The 304-nt window shown below is 62.2% G+C and overlaps 1 protein-coding gene across 1 annotated transcript in view; it reads left to right on the top strand.

Annotated features, from left to right (window-relative positions):
- Nucleotides 1-5: 5 nt before the first annotated feature.
- Nucleotides 6-304, top strand: part of LOC104403807 (transcription factor Sp1-like) — a gene marked incomplete at both ends in the record, with an annotated part of 790 nt that continues 491 nt past the window's right edge. Inside the window, one exon of the mRNA XM_010012061.1 lies at nucleotides 6-299. Coding sequence (XP_010010363.1) covers nucleotides 6-299 — 294 coding nt within the window. The remainder of the gene's footprint in view (nucleotides 300-304) is intronic.

The following is a 304-nucleotide window of genomic DNA, read 5'->3' as shown; positions in this document are numbered from 1 at the left end:
CCCAACCGGCCACCTCGGGCTCTGCCATCAGCTCCAGCAACACGGCCACGTCCCAGGCGAGCTCCGGAGCCTTTTTTACCAACGCCAACAGCTATTCCACCACCACCACCACCAGTAACGTGGGCATCATGAATTTCTCCACCAGCACCACGGTGGGAAGCAACGTCCAAGCGCAGACACCCCAGAGGGTCAGCAGCGTCCAGAGCTCGGACTCTCTGCAGAGCCAGGTTTCTGGGGGGGCTTTGCAGTCGGGGCAGCAGAAAGAGGGGGGTAAGAGCCAGCAATCGCAGGCGCAGCAGGTCCT

Source organism: Nestor notabilis, unplaced genomic scaffold, assembly GCF_000696875.1.
Source record: "Nestor notabilis isolate BGI_N333 unplaced genomic scaffold, ASM69687v1 scaffold18360, whole genome shotgun sequence".
NCBI lineage: Eukaryota > Metazoa > Chordata > Aves > Psittaciformes > Psittacidae > Nestor > Nestor notabilis.
This window is presented reverse-complemented; position numbering and strand designations above follow the sequence as displayed.